The 19,153-nt window shown below is 52.9% G+C and overlaps 1 protein-coding gene across 1 annotated transcript in view; it reads right to left on the bottom strand.

Moving 5' to 3' along the window:
- Positions 1-2,233: 2,233 nt before the first annotated feature.
- The window catches only part of ITGA9 (integrin subunit alpha 9), a 249,627-nt gene continuing 232,707 nt past the window's right edge, over positions 2,234-19,153 (bottom strand). Inside the window, exon 26 of the mRNA XM_081105874.1 lies at positions 2,234-4,586. Coding sequence (XP_080962000.1) covers positions 4,488-4,586 — 99 coding nt within the window. The 3' untranslated portion in view covers positions 2,234-4,487. The remainder of the gene's footprint in view (positions 4,587-19,153) is intronic.

Raw genomic sequence — 19,153 nt, 5'->3', positions numbered from 1 at the left:
CAGTGCAAGTGAATTAGAAGTGACTGCGTAGACTTTAAATACACGTGACTTTGGGAGGAGGAACGCCCCTCCCGCCAAAACTCCTCGACAGAAATGTACATGAAGGTATCAGTCAAGTTCTAGAAGTGAAGTTAGCGTGGGTGCCTGCATGCAATTAATCACTCTTAAAGCCTTGAAACTCACTCTGCCAGTCACACCGTGCACATTAGAATAAAACAACCCCAAACCTTAAACAAAGTCTGAAATTAAGACCACTGTGCTACAAAGCATCGCGCCACGTGGGAAATGCGTTCATTATCCCCGCAAGGGGCTCAAAATCAGAAGACACTCCCTTCGGCCAGTCTTTCAGAAAATACGCCCCACTGTGTATGTTACCGCTCTGTATCGCAGAACAGAACATTGTCGAAAACCCCGTAGATTGGGGCATTTCCAAAAATGACAAGCGTTTTCTGTCTGCGAAAGGGCCATCTCCCCCCAAATTAGAAGCCTTCCCAGTGCCTGTACTTTGGGGCAGTTTGAGTCAGATGTATGTAGATTTCACCAGATGTATGTTTCATGCCTATCCTACTCAGAACTGCACTCACCTGGGCATCACGCCTTCCCAGAAGTAAAAGTAGTAGAATCACCTCTTACAACATTCCGGCCAGCCATGAACAGGTCGCTTACAAGACACACCTCCCCTGAGGGATCCACTAGGCTTCGTATGGAAAACAGGCCCCTCACGTGTCCAGGAGGCCTGCAGGTTTTCTGTTTTAACCTCGTGGCCTTTGGCTCAAGGACATGATGTGGTGAAGGACTTTCTATTGGATTGCCTACAATGTTTACCAGATTTCAGAGTACCCCGGCGGTGGAATTTTCCTGAAGAACTGCCTGGGAAAGCCTCGGTGACCTCCGTGCTAAGTGATTCCAGATGTGTGCCTGTCAGTCATCATGCGGCCAATGGGCCCACTCACTTCTTCTGGCACCTCCCCGCTCCTGAATTTCGCCGCCTCCTCTTTGCGACAGTCCCGGGCTCACTTTGGGGATGTTCCGAGACTCGTGAGTCCCAAGTAAACGGATCACAAGCAAATTGTTTTTGGAAAGGGGGGGTGGGGCGGGGCATGCTTTTATTCGGTTTCTTTCTACAAAGGCCCTTTTGCATGTTTAAAAAGCACCTCACTATCCCAATCCTTCTGACAGTTGGTGAAAACAGGGATTTTCAACCTTTTTCATCTTGTGGCACACATAAACTAATTACTAGAATTCTGCAGCACACCAAAACCCATATTATCTTTTCTGCAGAGCTACCAACAACAAAGAAGGCACAATTCGGATTCATTCACCCCAGAAGGCTACTGTGTCGGCTGTTGTCATTTTTTGATTTGACAATCTAAGAAAAAAGAGGCCAGTGCTCCCTGCTGAACAGTCACGTCGTGCATGTTTTAAATATTTTTGAAGGGACACCTGTTGAAAATTGCTGTCTTAGCAGATTCCACAGTGAACCCAACGAAACGGGAAGGGTAGAAATTGGCGTTCACTGTGGAGCTGTAAGAGAATATTCTGGAGAAGTAACACAGACACGACAATGAGGAGCCTAGCGAGGGCTCCTGACCCGGGGTGGAGCTGAGAGGGCTAGCCACGTGGGGACTCCTGCCATTGCTGTGCCCCGCCTGCTCCTCAGCGCGACCAGACAAGCAGAGGCACCGTCCCTCCCACACAGGTTCCTGCAGTGGCTGCTGGTCTTGGCTCCTGCTGATGCTGAATATGATTTTCTTAAAACTGCCTCATGAAGTTTCAGTGACCTCCTGGGGCCGTGACTCCTCCGGCGGGTCTGCCATCCAGAAGCAAATGGATCCGGTTCTGACACCGCCCCCAGGAGCCCACCCCGATGGGAACGAGGCTTTTCCCTCTGCCTTCCACACCATCACCAAATGTGTCTGCAGCCCTTGCAGGAGTGGCTATAAAGCATTTGGCCAGCCCCCGAGGGAGCCGGCCCAGGACTACCGCCCAAGAATTTTAAGACATTTGTTAAAGGACAACGTGACACAACGAATAAAAGCCCATCAAAGGGAAGCTGTGACTGGGGTTTCATAAAATAAAAAATCAAAAATCCACTCTCTACACTCCATTGCAGGAGGTGTGTCTCCCCGCAGGCAAAAAGTGCCTGTGGTGGTGTTCTCTGGGGAGCTTCCAGAACCTAGCACAGTGCTTGACGCAAAGCAGGGGACCCATAAATATCCTCTAAATGAGCGACTACAACCACAAAGACTGCTTTTATTACTCTTGATAGAACTCATAGGCAAACTCTGTGCCAGAACTGGTTTCCCCGCCTCCATCTGCCCTGTGGTTACCTCTGTGCCTCCAGCCCTTAGATGCAACATCCCCAACCTCACTCTGGATCAGCCTCCTTCATACATACTCTTGACCCTCTGGCTTTTGCTGCCTGTTCCCCTAGCCACCACGATACAGTCATTGTCTTCCTGCACCAGGGTCGACACGTAAGAAGAAACGAAAAGACACACACATGTCCCAGGCCAGGTTCGTAGCTGCCCAGCACCCAAAGCTTTTGCGACGTTTGCAAGTATTAGCCAACTGTCTAGAAAACCTATCTCCCCTGAAGTTGAGTTGTGTCCTTCCAGTGGTGTCCACAGTCCCCCACCATGTTAGCTGCCAGTGGACAAGGTCCTATACGAAAGGTCCTTCATCTTGTTTTTGTCTCATTCCCATCGGGTGCCCATCTGTATGGACTGGGGCTTGAGCAGGAGCCATGAAGGACTCTCAGCCAGACCCTGCTCTGAGCACATGTTTTCTCTTTCATCAGATGGTTGTTCAGCAGTGGTAGCAGCAGCCATCGTTGCTATCGGTTACTGAGTGTTCACCAAGGCGCCGGGGACGGTGCTGAGCACGATACAGCCACTAGCTCAGTGCCCTTTTTAGAAAACCACAATGCACTCAATACTGGGCAGCCCAGCCCGTCCAATAGTAAACGCCGTCAAACAGAAAGCTTGGATATTAAAGGCCATCACTCAGCATCCAACCCTGCAGGGAGGAGGGGAGGAGGCTGGGGCTCTGCCCAGATCCCGCTGCACCGTTTCTGTATGCCTCCCCAGGTGGGGGGTGGGGTGCACCTGCAGCTCTAATTTAGTGGACTACCCCTGAGCTATGGAGCCATTTTGCCAGTAGGAACCAGGAGTGGAAGGTTTACCTCTTCCTTAGGTGCAAGTGTGTGAAGGCTCAGCCATCTTGTCTCAGGTTGGGACAACCCTGAGATGCAACCTACCCTCCAGAGCTCCCCTGCAGGATCTGGCTGACGCTACCCTCCATGGAACCTTCCCCTGGCTTCCTCCCTCGCCCTGCTTCCCTCACCCCCATACCGGTGTTCCCCAGGGAGCACTTCCTTAATTAGTTACTTGCATGCAGAGCCTCGTCTTGGGGCCTGCTTCTTGGGAACCTCACCAAAGACACTATTTTAAACAATAAGAACAGGTTGAACAGTCATCTCTGGGAAGGAATCTGCAATTACCATCAGCAAAAGTGATAGGGAACTGGAGACCTCTGAACTCAAAGGACCCCACAAAGGCAACACAGCACAGCATCTAACACAAGTCTCTGTTGAGGGGAGGGGCACTGATCGAGTCCTTGTGGTGCACAGACTCTGATGTACAACGTCCAGAATGTGATGCCATTCTGAGGTTTACCAGATGACCGGCTGGCGTTGCTCCAATATGCCTATTAATCCAGTGGAAGGAGGGTGAGATGCCTGCTGGGGCTGCAGAGCAGGCTTGCTGCTGGGAATCAGGTTTTCCATCCCAGTTCCTGTTGGGAATCTTCCAATGAAAGGTACGCATGAGCAAATAGTTATAGTTCTTTAGCCCATTAATGTCAAACTTGACTCCGGGCAAGACAGTCGTGAAAGTTGCCTTGGGGGTCCAGCCACAATCACAGTTTATACGCAGAGCCGCAAGCTTGGTGGATTCATGACACGAGGTTTCTTCCCATGATTTGATCAGCAAGTCTGTTGTCACAGCAAGTTCCAAAGAACAGTAAGATTTTTATCCTTTAAAATTTGTACGAATGTACATGTGTTTCCAGGCCAGATATCAGTGCTTGAGTGAATTATATAACTATTTAATAGAAATAATAAAACATCGATACAAATATAAAGACATAATCAGTATAAAAGGCTTATATTTATAAAAATACTTTTAGGTAACAGTTTTCCCCTGAGGGTTGACCATGCACGTTGCATCCATAAATATTGCTCGGCTCTGTAGCTTGCTTTCCAAAGTTCAGAGTTCATCTCTAAAAAGGAAGTGGTGGGCTCCAGTCACGTGACCTGGCCGAAGTGGCGGCCTCCGGTTGGCACCTGGGCTGGATAGAATGAAGACGAGAACAGCATCAGTGGGGCCTCCGAAAAATCTGGAGAACATTCTTTCTTCCAAATATGGAAGATACAAAGGTCAAGGATGACAGGTGACATGAGTGGGTCATGTGACTGGTGGGGCAGGTCACTGGTTTTTCTGGACCCAGTCCCAATTGTCTTCGTTCTCTTTCCGGTTCTTCTCGGCTTCAATAATTTCTTTGTACCTTCGGCGAAAGAAGCCCATCTGAAAGGCAGACAGAAGAGAAGCCGGGTTAGAGAAGCTGAGGAATCAGCCATTTGGACTGTAAGGCGGCCTGGCTAAGGAGAGGCGTGACCTGGCCGAGGAGAGGCATGACCTGGCCGAGGAGAGGCATGACCTGGCTGAGGAGAGGCATGAACAGGCTGAGGAGAGGAATGACCTGGCTGAGGAGAGGCATTACGAGGGCGAGGAGTGGCATGACCTGGCCAAGGAGTAGTATGACCTGGCCAAGGAGTGGCATGACCTGGCTGAGGAGAGGCATGAACAGGCCGAGGAGAGGAATGACCTGGCCGAGGAGTGGCATGACCAGGCTGAGGAGAGGCATGACGAGGGCGAGGAGTGGCATGACCTGGCCGAGGAGAGGCATGAACAGGCCGAGGAGAGGCATGATGAGGGCGAGGAGAGGCATGACGAGGGCGAGGAGAGGCATGACCCGGCCAAGGAGTAGTATGACCTGGCCGAGGAGAGGCATGACCTGGCCGAGGAGAGGCATGACCTGGCCGAGGAGTGGCATGACCTGGCCGAGGAGAGGCATGACCTGGCCGAGGAGAGGCATGACCTGGCCGAGGAGAGGCATGAACAGGCCGAGGAGAGGCATGACCTGGCCGAGGAGTGGCATGACCTGGCCGAGGAGTGGCATGACCTGGCTGAGGAGAGGAATGACCAGGCTGAGGAGAGGCATGACGAGGGCGAGGAGAGGCATGACCTGGCCAAGGAGTAGTATGACCTGGCCGAGGAGTGGCATGACCTGGCCGAGGAGAGGCATGACCTGGCCAAGGAGTAGTATGACCTGGCCGAGGAGTGGCATGACCTGGCCGAGGAGAGGCATGACCTGGCCAAGGAGTAGTATGACCTGGCTAAGGAGAGGCATGACCAGGCCGAGGAGAGGCATGACGAGGGCGAGGAGAGGCATGACCTGGCCAAGGAGTAGTATGACCTGGCTGAGGAGAGGCATGACCTGGCCAAGGAGTAGTATGACCTGGCTGAGGAGAGGCATGACCAGGCCGAGGAGAGGCATGACGAGGGCGAGGAGAGGCATGACCTGGCCAAGGAGTAGTATGACCTGGCCAAGGAGAGGCATGACCTGGCTGAGGAGAGGCATGACCTGGCCGAGGAGAGGCATGACCTGGCCAAGGAGTAGTATGACCTGGCCGAGGAGTGGCATGACCTGGCCGAGGAGAGGCATGACCTGGCCAAGGAGTAGTATGACCTGGCCGAGGAGTAGCATGACCTGGCCGAGGAGAGGCATGACCTGGCCAAGGAGTAGTATGACCTGGCTAAGGAGAGGCATGACCAGGCCGAGGAGAGGCATGACCTGGCCGAGGAGAGGCATGAACTGGCCAAGGAGTAGTATGACCTGGCCGAGGAGTAGCATGACCTGGCCGAGGAGAGGCATGACCTGGCCAAGGAGTAGTATGACCTGGCTGAGGAGAGGCATGACCAGGCCGAGGAGAGGCATGACGAGGGCGAGGAGAGGCATGACCTGGCCAAGGAGTAGTATGACCTGGCCAAGGAGTAGTATGACCTGGCCAAGGAGAGGCATGACCTGGCTGAGGAGAGGCATGACCTGGCTGAGGAGAGGCATGACCTGGCCAAGGAGTAGTATGACCTGGCTGAGGAGAGGCATGACCTGGCCAAGGAGTAGTATGACCTGGCTGAGGAGAGGCATGACCAGGCCGAGGAGAGGCATGACGAGGGCGAGGAGAGGCATGACCTGGCCAAGGAGTAGTATGACCTGGCCAAGGAGAGGCATGACCTGGCTGAGGAGAGGCATGACCTGGCTGAGGAGAGGCATGACCTGGCCAAGGAGTAGTATGACCTGGCCAAGGAGTAGTATGACCTGGCCAAGGAGAGGCATGACCTGGCTGAGGAGAGGCATGACCTGGCTGAGGAGAGGCATGACCTGGCCAAGGAGTAGTATGACCTGGCTGAGGAGAGGCATGACCTGGCCAAGGAGTAGTATGACCTGGCTGAGGAGAGGCATGACCAGGCCGAGGAGAGGCATGACGAGGGCGAGGAGAGGCATGACCTGGCCAAGGAGTAGTATGACCTGGCCAAGGAGAGGCATGACCTGGCTGAGGAGAGGCATGACCTGGCTGAGGAGAGGCATGACCTGGCCAAGGAGTAGTATGACCTGGCTAAGGAGAAGCATGACCAGGCCGAGGAGAGGCATGACGAGGGCGAGGAGAGGCATGAGCTGGCCAAGGAGTAGTATGACCTGGCTGAGGAGAGGCATGACCTGGCCAAGGAGTAGTATGACCTGGCTGAGGAGAGGCATGACCAGGCCGAGGAGAGGCATGACGAGGGCGAGGAGAGGCATGACCTGGCCAAGGAGTAGTATGACCTGGCCAAGGAGTAGTATGACCTGGCCAAGGAGAGGCATGACCTGGCTGAGGAGAGGCATGACCTGGCTGAGGAGAGGCATGACCTGGCCAAGGAGTAGTATGACCTGGCTGAGGAGAGGCATGACCTGGCCAAGGAGTAGTATGACCTGGCTGAGGAGAGGCATGACCAGGCCGAGGAGAGGCATGACGAGGGCGAGGAGAGGCATGACCTGGCCAAGGAGTAGTATGACCTGGCTGAGGAGAGGCATGACCTGGCTGAGGAGAGGCATGACCTGGCTGAGGAGAGGCATGACCTGGCCAAGGAGTAGTATGACCTGGCTAAGGAGAGGCATGACCAGGCCGAGGAGAGGCATGACGAGGGCGAGGAGAGGCATGACCTGGCCAAGGAGTAGTATGACCTGGCTGAGGAGAGGCATGACCTGGCCAAGGAGTAGTATGACCTGGCTGAGGAGAGGCATGACCAGGCCGAGGAGAGGCATGACGAGGGCGAGGAGAGGCATGACCTGGCCAAGGAGTAGTATGACCTGGCCAAGGAGTAGTATGACCTGGCCAAGGAGAGGCATGACCAGGCCGAGGAGAGGCATGACGAGGGCGAGGAGAGGCATGACCTGGCCAAGGAGTAGTATGACCTGGCCAAGGAGAGGCATGACCTGGCTGAGGAGAGGCATGACCTGGCCGAGGAGAGGCATGGCCTGGCTGAGGAGAGGCATGACCTGGCCGCGGAGAGGCATGGCCTGGCCGAGGAGAGGCATGACCTGGCCGAGGAGAGGCATGACCTGGCCGAGGAGAGGCATGACTGGGACTCAGTGCCAGGAAGGCTGGCTGGGAAAACATCTCTGATTCGACTGCTTTAGACAGAGCCTTATGCGGAGCCACTTTTCACAATGCATGGACTTCCCCAGGCTATCTCATGACTGCTCCTTGTAAAGGGCTTCTGGTGGAGTGTTTCCCAAACTGTATTCCAGGGAACACTAGTTACAGAGAGTTATTCCAAGGTGTTTGGGAGTAACATGGGTCTCATGGTCAAATGAGTTTGGGAAACGCTGCATTCTTTCTTTCTTAAAGAGATTTGCAATGTACACAGCAGTAAAGGATCTAATACATCTTTAGGAAAGGATATAAGAAATCCCAGGGCCTGGCATTTCCTAAGCTTATTTGGTTTTGATAAACTTATTCATATCCTGAGAGATACTAGCCACCGTGGACTAATTGAATAACTGCTGCTCTCTCATAATAGGCTTTGGGAAGTGTGTTTGGGTCTGCAGTCGAGCCCTAGGTCTTTCTCTCATACCTGTGCGCATGCCACAGCCAGGAGCCTGGAATCCGTTCCTGACTGGACGGCAGTTTCCTTTACCCCAATTCTGAAAAGACCTTCCCCTCTTGGGTCTTCTGGCTCTTCACACGGGGTGACATGAATTTTTGTTTTGCCCAGACAGTCATTACAGGCACTCTACTGCCCGATATTTAGGCAACTTTCTGTAGCCCAGGATGACCCGGCGTCTCTTGTCCTTTGCTCACCAGCATCAGTGGCATCTGTTCCTGAGGTCAGTTGTCCCTCTTTGCACCTGCCTGGAGACATGGCTGCCCAGACTGGGGGTACTCCAGCTCCCTCTCTCTTTGGGGTGACATCCCTGAGGTGCCCGTCCCGCACTTTCCCAGTGGAACGTGCCCGCAGTGCTAAGCAGCTTGAATGCCTCCTTGATTGGATTCTTTCTCTTCCCTGCCTTGTTTCCCTGCTCTGAGCCGTGTTCCCTGAGATCACCTTCCAAGTAAATGTCCTCTCTCAAATCCTCCGTTCAATCCCTGTAAATAGAGGATTGAGACCCACACATGGTCTGCTGCACGGCAGGTGTGTGATGCCACACTGTCGTTAGCTTACAGTCCCGTAGTCCTATTTGAAAATGCTCGAGACTCGCCACCTCTACCGCCTGCTGCCAGAGGGAATGCCCAGATGAACCTGCCCTGCGCAGATCACCAAGCAAACCCGCTCTCCCAGCACAGCTAACCCGCTGTTGTCTGTGCAGTGGTCTTCACGCTGCTCTATGAGACAAGCATCCACAGTCACGTGATGGTGTGAGCTCCCTGAGCAAGGAAGGCAACGGGGTCAGGAACTCCCTTGCGCTACCATCTTCCAACCCCCACCCCGCAAGGGGGCTCACTGGTCGAGCCGAAGTAGAGAACCATCAAGAGAGCTGCCCAGGAAATGTCTCCACCCACATGGCCAAGGCCATCCCGAGCTCTCACTCTGAGCGGAGTCAATGGAGTGGTGCTGTTTGAAGGACTGGGGCGGACTAGAAGCTTCCGTACAACTGGCAAGGGTCGAGTGTTGTGAGCTCCAGTCCTCGTGGCCAGGGTTGAAGCAGACATGGAATTCCTCATATTTTCAGCCCTGAGGTCTCTTCTACGCAGCGTCAGACCACCTCTGTGGGAACCCCACTTTCTGACAACCCCACAAATGCACTTTTCTCTCCCCAAGTCCCCACGGCTGTCTCCCCTCTGCAAGGGATGTGGAAAAGGGGCTTGGCCTGAAAGTTCTGGATAAATAGGAAAAGGTCCTCATCACTGCCCTCGAAGCACACCCACAGAAAAGCAACCCAAGATTTAATGGAAATGTCTGCCTGGGAAGTTACTGCTTGAGCGATCATTATTGAAAGAAAGATGGTCGATGGGGAAAAATGTCATGTGTCCCTTCTGTGCTGAAGAGAACATAATCATGCCAATAGGGCTGGATATAATATGGAAATGAGGTTCTTTAGCATGTAGCTCTGCCTGCCGATGGGGTCATGGTTCAGTAATCCCGGGTTACTCACCCTCAATTCCAGACAAGTAACCTATCTCTACCGTGGCGCTAATCAAGCTGAATTTCAACGGTCTGCTCCCTTCTCATTTTGCTTTTGTCTTAGAACTCCTTGAAGGCAGGACGCTGGCTTTCCACCCCCGAGAGCTCAGCATCTCATCTGTACTCGGCATCAGTGAGACTCTGCAGAGGTGCCCACCATTCTCCACTCCCCTGTATCCCTGCCCTGTGCCACGTGATTCTGCAGCAATTCCCATCAGGCAGGTGGAGTCTGCTTCCCGCACCTGCAATCTGCACTGTGACTTGCTTTGACAACTGGATGCGATGGAGGAGATGCTCTGTCAGGTCCACGCTTGGGCCTCACGTGGCCTTGCACGCGTCTGCTCACTTTCCCGGAGTCCTGCTGGGCCATGAGATTGAGTATGGACTGGCCTGCTGAAAGATGAGCATCCACCCAGCTGGGGACCGCCTACACCCATGGTCGGCAAACTGCGGCTCGGGAGCCACATGCGGCTTTTTGGCCCCTTGAGTGTGGCTCTTCCTAAGCCTTAGGAGTACCCTAATTAAGTTAATAACAATGGACCTACCTATATAGTTTAAGTTTAAAAAATTTGGCTCTCAAAAGAAATTTCAATCGTTGTACTGTTGATATTTGGCTCTGTTGACTAATGAGTTTGCCGGCCACTGGCCTACACCAACTACCCCCACTGCCTGCAGAGGTGTGTGAGTCCAGCTGAGCCTGGAGGGCCACCCTGTTAAACTCAGTCCAACTCACGGACTTGGGAGCTATATAGATGGTTGTTGCTTTTAAGCCACTACCTGGGGTGAGGAATGTCCGGCCCGTGGGCTGTATAAGGCCCGAGAAATCATTTGGTCTGGCCCTGCCAAGGCATTAGGGGTGAGTTAGTCCAAATGTAGCAGGCCAATTTAACCTAATATATATTTTTTATTGATTTCAGAGATGAAGGGAGAGGGAGAGAGATAGAAACATCAATGATGAGAGAGAATCATTGATAGGCTGTCCCCTGCCCACCCCAGGGATTGAGCTCCCAACCCGGGCATGTGCCCTGACTGGGAATTGAACCTGGACCTCCTGGTTCATAGATTGACACTCAACCACTGAACCATGCCGGCTGGGCAGCAGGCTAATTTTTAAATTGATAATTCTCTGCCAAATGGCCCTTGGCAGAAAAAAAGGTTCCCCACCCCCGCCTAGACTTTGGGGTGGTTTGTTACGCAGCATGCGTTAACTGACACAGCACTCCACGTGTTCTGTCTGACTTAATGAATGAACAGCCCCAGGAAGGGTGGCAGAGAGGCAGCTGACGGGGTTCTAGATAGAAAGAGCATCACTGTGCCTTGTCCTGCCAGAACAGACCCTCCTTGTCCCTCTCTAAGAAGGACAAAGGTCGCCACTCTCTCAGAGCTATGCTAGCGTGAAGATCTGACGCAGAGTGAACAAACAACCTAGCAAGGAGTTAGAGCGCCTGGACTGACTCACACGTGTACTCATGTTTCATGGGTGTCACATTGGTTGCCTAAACGTGAAGGTGCTGTCGTCTCCTGCAGGCACCCAGAAGCAAGCTCTTTTCTTCCCAAAGGACGGGCGTCAGCATTAGTCCTAACGCCGCCTGACCCACGCTATGCCCCACTCCAACACCGCGGGGTCTGGAGAACCCTGTGGCCAACACGCCCTCGGTGTGGTCTCCAGAGGGAAGGTTGCAGGTACCACTGATGTCTGCTCCTTGGAGGTGAAGACCATGTCTTAAAACACAGCCCACTCTCATGGGGAGGGAGCGCTGGGTACAGTAGCGCAGGCTGCGCACAGATGGAGTGCCTGTTAGCGGGAAGGAGGTGCCAACAACGCACATCACAGATAGAGGCACAGACTTTATTTCAACTATTCCCCAGCAGGTGTCAGTAGAGAGACTTTTCCTAAGGAAACCAGTAGAGTCTGGACCAGCCGTGGGCAAACTACAGCCCGCGGATCCGGCCCGTTTGAAATGAATAAAACTAAAAAAAAAAAAGACCGTACCCTTTCATGTAATGATGTTTACTTTGAATTTATATTAGTTCACACAAACACTCCATCCATGCTTTTGTTCCGGCCCTCCGGTCCAGTTTAAGAACCCATTGTGGCCCTCGAGTCAAAAAGTTTGCCCACCCCTGGTCTGGACAGACGGAAGTCAGGTTTCTGGAGGAGGGGGCGCTGTTTACTAGTTTGCACAAAGGCGCCCTGTCGTCTAGTGGGGTCTCTGTCACACCAACACTGCTTATTACGTGACCAAACGAATTCTATTTCAGAAAATGAGCCAATCACCTTATTGATTTTGTTCAGAGCCTGGTTTTGGCTTTTGATACAGAACCCAAAGCCCTGGCTCTGAGTTTACCAAGCAGTGCTCCCCCAAACAACTGTGTCAGCTAGGTTTGCCAGTGCCCAGGACCTACTCAGAGGAGCGGTACAGGCCAGAGACGTGGCATGGGGACCCCAGAGTCCCGATTACCTCCCAGGCACCAATGAACGACTGTGGGCCACGGGATACGTCGTCTGCTGGCTCTGAGCCCCAGTGTCTTTGTCTCTGCCCACGAGACCAATGGCCTTCTCGAACCTCCTCGGGCCATGAAACACAGCCACAGCTTTTTAGGTCGGTCCCCAAAGCCAACTTGGGACTGCAGCCTGTGGGGCACACGAAGAAGGGACAGGCACAGAGTCCTTGCCTGATGCCAACTTTTCTGAGAGTTTTTGGAAAAGTGAATTTTCAACTTTTCTATTAAAGTATGGATCTGTTACGAAGAATTACAACATTCTTAAAAATTAAGACCAAGCAAGACTTCAAAGGCCTACCTCTCCTGCAGCAGGCCTTCCTTAGGCACACACTGTCCCTCCCGCGAGGACTCATGGTTGCGTTGGGGAGGAAACTTTGAGAAGCGTTGGCTAAGCCTATGCTTTTGCTGCCAGCTGAGCTCACGCCGAGCATGTGGGAAATTCCCCCACACTCAATTCCAACCCAATGGAGTCAATGTTTTTCTGCACTTTTTCTGGAACCTTCCAGGGCTTCCTTTGCCACTTGAGGGGCAAAAGGCCCTGCTGATCACTGTCCTGTCCGCCGCAGAGGAAACGGGCATGGAGCCGGAGAGGAGGAGAGAGCAAGCCCAGTGTCGCTGAGCTGAGAGCCGAGGCAGCACAGTGCTTCCTGGCCTTCTGTCCGTGAGGGTCCCACGGCCCCCAACAGCAGCTCCCTGAGCCTCTGGACAGACTCACACCATTTCTCTGATAAACTTGTACCAAAAAGCTACCAGAAAACATCTAGGGAAACAGCAGATTCCCCCCCCCCCGCCCCCCCCCCCCCCCGAATAGCTCTAATTAGGGAGGCAGGGGCCTAGGAGGAAACAAGGCTAGACTGAGTCCTGGGGTCTGCAGCCTACAGCTCCGGGCTCTTCAGGGTGAGAGAGGGAGATTGGCCTGGACTCCAGGACATCTGGTCTCGTGTGCGACCCCCACCCCCGCCTTCCCTGGCCTCTGGGCTGCCTTCTGGGCAGCTCTTCCCAGGACTCGGCACACTCCTTCTTTGGCTGAACTCAGGCCTCCTGTTTATGGGTCTCTTCAGTTTCTTGACTATTTACATAGCATGTCTCTGCCTTGAGATGTCAACCCTGCAACATCAGCCCAGTATTTACTTTCAAACATAAATAAGCCCCATGGAGTGTCTCTGGCACATGGTTTTAATTGAGACAGCGTGATGCGTGCTTGCGCGCGCATGTGCATGCATGCATGCGTGTGTACGGACACGTGTATGCATGTCTGTGCATTTTTCTTTTTCCTTTGGAGAAGCAAGGATGGCTTCTCCAGCCTGGCTGGAGGAAAGGTGACGACCCCAGGGACTCCCGGGGGTGGGGGGGGGGGATTGCCAAACCTTACACGTTCTCTGAGTCATTTCGCAGATTTATTTTTCTAAGTGCTTCTGCTGGGGGTTGGCAGTAATGCTCTCAAATAAAAACCAGGAGCCCAAAGCCAGCTCAAAAGCAGCAGACTCTTGGGATAGCTCCAGCTGAGGTCAAGTTTGAGGCAGTCCTTTTTCTGAGGGCGGACAACACACTCTGCAGCCCGCTCTTCGCCACCGGTCAGCGGGAGGGGCCGCGGGGCCGGGGCCTTTGGGAAGGGCGGGCCACAGGGCTGGCCAGGCCATGGCACTGCCCTCTGCTCCAGGCCATCCTGGCATGCGCGGGGCAAACAGGAGCGAGAGGACAGGTTCCTCGCCGAGAGCAGTACGGGAGGATGCCGAGTTTTCTCCCTCGCTGAGTGGCCGCCTGTGTGTTTTGGCAAACTGCATACAGGAGGAGGAAGCAGAGAGCTGCCTGGGGCCCCAAATGAGGTTTTCTTCTTCTAAGTGAAAGACATCGCAGTACCTTTATCCTCTTACCACTTGACTCAAAGGCTGGCTTAATGATTGAAAGCCCTTCTTAAAGGTACAGGTCACAAAGCTGTTATCGCTACTGAACCGCTGAACAAGAAAACGTCTAGGGAACGTCCTCCTATAAACAGGCCTTTAAGATTGTCTTCAAGAGGCACCGGGCCCAGGCCGCTGCAGACCCCGCCAGGAGCTAAGGGAAAGGAGAAGGGACTCATTTGAAGTTTCGCCCCTTAAAAGTGCCTGGCTTTGTATTTCAAAGTTTTCTTCCTGCATGGTGGTTTGGCAGGCTCCTGTGATCCTCGCACATGAAGTTTAAATTATGGCTCCCGGTGTCTGCGAACATCCCAGCTCTGGGCAAGTTGACTGGGATCCATTTCAGTATTTGTAGAAGGGTCTGGTTAGCTCAAGGCCCTCGCTGTGGATTTTGCGCTGGGGCCAGGGCCTGCTGCCGCCAAGCATGAGAGAGTGGCTGAGTTGCCAGCGGGCAGTCCTTCTAGAAGACTCTGGGGTCTGCCCAGAGTCACAGGGAGAGGAGGCAGGGAGCCTGGAGTTCCGCTCTGGGTTTCCATTTTAGATCAACAGCGGGTGATGGGTGTGTGAGTAGCACCACAGCGACATCCGGAAGGGCCAGGAGCTGGTGGCACGGGCTCCTTCACCCGCCAAGTCCTCCTCACCTCTCAGGGCGTACACGGCTCAGCCATCATCTCTGGTCGCTTAACTGATGGAGTGAGGGCTGGGCTGCTACCTCTGGCAGAGCTGGCAGCCTTTACCATGCTCTCCTGGAGCCTCCCACCACAGACACAGACAGACCACTCCGCTGGAAGGGCCACACGGATGGGCCCTGAGTCCCCGTGGTGAGGAAGAGGGGCTCAGCTGAGCCCAGCCTCCCAGCCATCCCCACAATGTGCCAGGCATGTGAGTGAAGCTATCTCAGACTCCTCAGACCAGACTGGCCACCAGGTAAATGCCACTGAGTGGCCCCACTCAATGTCACATGGCACAGAAGCAACCAGCCAAACCCTTCCTGAATTCCCGACCCACACGTTTGTATGATATGATGTAATGATTGTTTAAAGTCACTCAGTTCAGGGGGGCAGTTTGTTACGCAGCCATAGCTAATGGATACAATATAAAAGCCTGCAATTCAGGCATCAGCACCGCCAACAGCCATGAAACCCTGCTGGAGTGAATGCCTTTGGGGTATCTGCCTAGTCTCTTTCTTTTCTGTGATTCACCCCCACTTTCACCCCATCACCTCAAACTGCCATCTTGCATTTTTCTCGTACCCCAGCCTCAGCTGTTTGGATTAGCGGGAGACATGGGACCAAAACCGGTCCAGTCTGATTGTCTCCCCGCCAACTCCCTGTCCCTAGCCACAGTTGACAGGAGCTAAGCCAATCAGAGTCTCTAAGACTTTAGAACGCGAATCAGAGGTGACTGGAGCAACCATTTCCTCCCGTGTGTTGGGAAGCATGGAGAAAGCTGGTCTGCTATGGAGAAGAAGATGCAGGCGTGTAGAGGAGCAGGGGGAAGGGCTGTGTAGGACAATGGGAATGGGGGGGGGGGCGGAGGGAGAGTGCCTGCTTTGGTTTGTGGACATTTTCTGGGTCTGAATACACACATTTCCTTTGGTATCTATGAGGACCTTGCATCCTTAGAATTCTCTCTCTTGCTTAAGTGGCAATGAATACATTTCTGTGTGTGTGTGTGTGTGTGTATGTGTGCATGCAACTTGAAAAAATGGCTGAGATAAGTATGTTCAGCCCTAGAAACAGAAGAGAAAACTGCCCAGGCTAGTGAGGTGATAGAACGTCCTTCTGTTGACTTGCCCTCTGCTTGGTGAGGGTGACTGGGAGGAAGTCTAGTCTCCCGGAGGCAGCCGCACTCACAAAGCCTGACACTAAACTCCTTCTCTTCCATAACGACTCCCAGCCCTGCCGTCCTCACCTGGTTAGGGAAGCCACTCCCCATCTACTCTAAAGCCAGCAAGAGACACATACTGTTTCCTTCCCGACCCTCAAGTCCAACTGGCCAACACCTCCTGCCTCTTCTAACTGGGTCCCCTCCTCTCCACCCTGGAGATGGACCTCGTCCCCATCCTGTCCCCAGATCTCCCTCTTGAAACAGATGAAGCCACACCACTGCTCTGCTTCCAGACCCCCATGCTCCCCCTTTCTCCTGGTCAGGCGGGCCCATCCCAGCTGAGGGAGGTGATCTCACGGCAGCCACTGACTCCCCTCCCCTGACACACCTCACAAGCTGCCCGCCACGAAGCCTGCTCATCTCTCACCTCCTCTCCCTCGGCATGGAATATCCACCTGCCCTCCGTTGCCTGGAAAACCCAAACCAAATGCAAGGTCAAACCTCGCCTGGTGAAGGCCCCGTGATTGCCGCCCTCTGCTGTCCTCCCCAGGCCACGGCCGAGGGGGATGTCTGCCTTCATGGTCCTGGCTCTTTTGGGTCACACACAGCTGGGTGACCTCAGGGTCTTGGCTGCCCCACGGCAGCCACCTCCTGCGACACATTCTTTAGTCAAACACAACCAAAGCAAAGCTAAGCAGATGGCAGGTGAAGGCATGTGCTTGGGAGATGGGACCCCCTGTGCGGCAGAGCCAAGAGGGAGGCCAGAAGGAGGGCATCCGAGCCATGACAGCAAGTGGACACACTGCCCACTCTGTCCCTGTCTTGTCCCACACACCCAGTCAGGGAGGATGGCACTTCTTCTCATCTCAAGAGCCCATGCAAAGGCAGACGGAAGGAAGGGACACACACACACACACACACACACACACACACACACACACACCCCAAAGCCCTTACTGTCTTTTCAGATCTCACACACTGAGCTGGCTTTGTTCTCCACCCACAGACCAGCGGCTGTCTCAGCAGGAAGGAGTTGGAGAAAACGAAGCATTAAGAATCCATCCGGCCACACTGATTAAACAAACAACAAATTGGCAGATTAAAAAAATAAATAAAAAAGGTAATATCCACTCCTGGCAAATATACAGGAAACTGGGGACTTAGGATACACGGCTTACAGGAGGGGCATGGTGTAACCTTTCTGGAGGGCAATTGGCAATATGTGATAAGAGGCTTGATATGCACATTTCTTTTGACTCCGTAATGCCATTTCCAGGATTTCATCTTAAACACATAACAAAGGATTTGTGCAAATATTTGGCTCCAAGGTTATTCGCCGCGGCACTGTTGAAAGAAGTGTGAACCCGGGAGCCACCTCAATTCCAACATCAGAGGTGGGTGAGTAATCTGCAGGCCCTGCAGCCTTAAGGCAGCGCTGGAAACAGGTTGTTAACGACATGGAAAGATGACTAGATACTGTGAACAGACGCCTGGTGCCTGAAATGCATGGGATGTAAGATAAACGTATTTTCATGTAATATGCTCAGTATACTTTTCTTTTAAAAATTTTTATCTTAAAATGTGACTTTTAGAAAAAAGAAGGGAGGGAAAGGGCAGAGAGAAAGAGAGAGAGAGAAACATTGATATGTTGTTCCACTTATTTATGCATTCACTGGTTAACTCTTGTATTATGCCCTTGACCGGGGGGGTTGAACCTGCAACCTTGGTGTATTGCGACGATGCTCTAACCAACTGAGCTACCCAGCCAGGCCTCAAAATACTGTTCTTCAACTTCCAGACACCTTCTCAGGTGAAGTATCTCTAAACTTAAAGCAATCAGCGATTAAGTCCAACTGTCAATCTGAAAAATCCTATATAATAAAAGCCCAGCGACCAAACAGCAGAATGACCAGAACGACCAGTTTACCAGTCGCTATGACAAGCACTGACCACTAGGGTGCATACCTCAACGCAGGAGCTGCCCCCTGGTAGTCAGTGAGCTCCCACAGTGGGAGTGCCGCTTGGCTGACTGGGATGAGCGGTGCTCCCACAGCATGCTGATCCCTGCAGGCCACGCCCCCCACCAGTGCACAAATCCTGTGCACCGGGCATCTAGTGTACAATAAAACACTATTTTTTTCTGTGTTTCTAGACTTCTTAGATAAAAGTGTAGTTATTATACTTGTCCAGATGAATAATTAAGCCCAACGCTTTCATTTTAGAGGTCTTACACCTGAAAATACATCAAGCATGTTCTGGGAAAATGTAACAAGCATGTAACATGCTACTCAACCAAGCAAATGCCCGGAGAATGCCTGGCCTGTGTCTATTTTGCCGAAAAGGGCCAGGAAGAGGCAGCACTGTGTCACCATGATTATTTCTGGGACGTGGACTCTGAGTGCTTTACAATTGTTTTTCCTCTTTTTTAAAATTTATTTTTATTGATTTCAGAGAGGAAGGGAGAGGGAGAGAAAGAGGTGGAAACATCAATGATGAGAGAGAATCATTGATTGGCTGCCTCCTGCAAGCCCCCTAATAGGGATTGAGCCCATAACCCGGGCATGTGCCCTTGGCCCAAATCAAACTTGGGACCCTTCAGTCCGCAGGCCGACGCTCTACCCATTGAGCCAAACCAGCTAGGGCTTTTTCCCCCCCTCTTATTATGTTGGAACACTAAATACAAGTTATTTTGTAATCCCAACGAAACTAATTATTTAAATGTAAAGCATCCATTCGTAATAATGTAAGAGGCTGTTTCCGCCTGCATCTGAAACCTGGCAATCTGGGAAGGCAGGGCTCTGGCATCCGGGAGTCCCAGCTCCGGTCCCTGGTGCTACTGTAGGAGCCGGGACACCATGGAAACAAGAACAGACAGGGCCCCACCCACCAGGAACATGGCTGGCCGGTGGGAGACACAGGCCTTCATCGGATCATGACCGACACGCTGTGGATGAACACAGGCTCTGAAGGGTAAGGACTCCAGCTCTCTGAGAGCAGACTGTGAGGCAAAGAAACCGTCCTAGACTTGGGGGCGAGGATGCCCCTTTCTCCTTGAGGAAGTGACGAGAGGTAAGTCACAAAGGATGAGCAGGTGCTCCTGGGGAAGGAGGCGGGGCAAGTCTACACCCGGGTCAC

Source organism: Myotis nattereri (assembly GCF_964212035.1).
Source record: "Myotis nattereri genome assembly, chromosome: 14".
Classification (NCBI taxonomy): domain Eukaryota; kingdom Metazoa; phylum Chordata; class Mammalia; order Chiroptera; family Vespertilionidae; genus Myotis; species Myotis nattereri.
This window is presented reverse-complemented; position numbering and strand designations above follow the sequence as displayed.